This window comes from Eurypyga helias, unplaced genomic scaffold, assembly GCF_000690775.1.
Source record: "Eurypyga helias isolate BGI_N326 unplaced genomic scaffold, ASM69077v1 scaffold24098, whole genome shotgun sequence".
NCBI lineage: Eukaryota > Metazoa > Chordata > Aves > Eurypygiformes > Eurypygidae > Eurypyga > Eurypyga helias.
Window position 1 is genome coordinate 403 of NW_010269211.1, and position 647 is coordinate 1,049.

Consider the following 647-nt stretch of genomic DNA (forward strand, 5'->3'; position numbering starts at 1 on the left):
CTCCAGCACTTCCAGCTCTCCGCTGGCAGAGCCTGCCGCCCGTTTATTTCCTTTTCGTTCCGTTTTCGTTGCTTTTTTTTGACGGAGAGTTGTCTTGTTCCACCACCTCCAGAGCAGGGAGAGTTTCTTGCTCAGAAGCCCGAATACAATGAATTCTGACTCCAGCTCTGTCTCCAGCAGAGCTTCCTCGCCAGACATGGATGAGATGTACCTGAGAGATCACCACCACCACCACCACCATCACCACCACCAGGACAGCCGGCTCAACTCCGTCTCTTCCACCCAGAACGACCTGGTGCAGAAGATGTCCGGGGAAGGCCTCTCCAGGAACGGCTCCAAGGCCGGCGGGGAAGGCAGCAAGTACAAAATCAAGAAGCAGCTCTCGGAGCAGGACCTGCAGCAGCTGCGGCTGAAGATCAACGGCCGGGAGCGTAAGAGGATGCACGACCTCAACCTGGCCATGGACGGGCTGCGGGAGGTGATGCCCTACGCCCACGGACCCTCCGTCAGAAAACTCTCCAAAATCGCCACCCTCCTGCTAGCCAGAAACTATATCCTGATGCTCACCAGCTCCCTGGAGGAGATGAAGAGGCTGGTGGGGGAAATCTACGGGGGGCACCACTCGGCCTTTCACTGCGGCACGGTGG

At 58.1% G+C, this 647-nt stretch overlaps 1 protein-coding gene across 1 annotated transcript; it reads left to right on the forward strand.

Annotated features, from left to right (window-relative positions):
- Nucleotides 1–148: 148 nt before the first annotated feature.
- On the forward strand, nucleotides 149–643 carry OLIG3 (oligodendrocyte transcription factor 3; the record flags this gene model as incomplete). Its single annotated transcript, XM_010158031.1, has 1 exon — nucleotides 149–643. A coding segment is annotated over exon 1 (495 nt), but the record flags the coding sequence as incomplete, so codon positions are not given.
- Nucleotides 644–647: the final 4 nt, after the last annotated feature.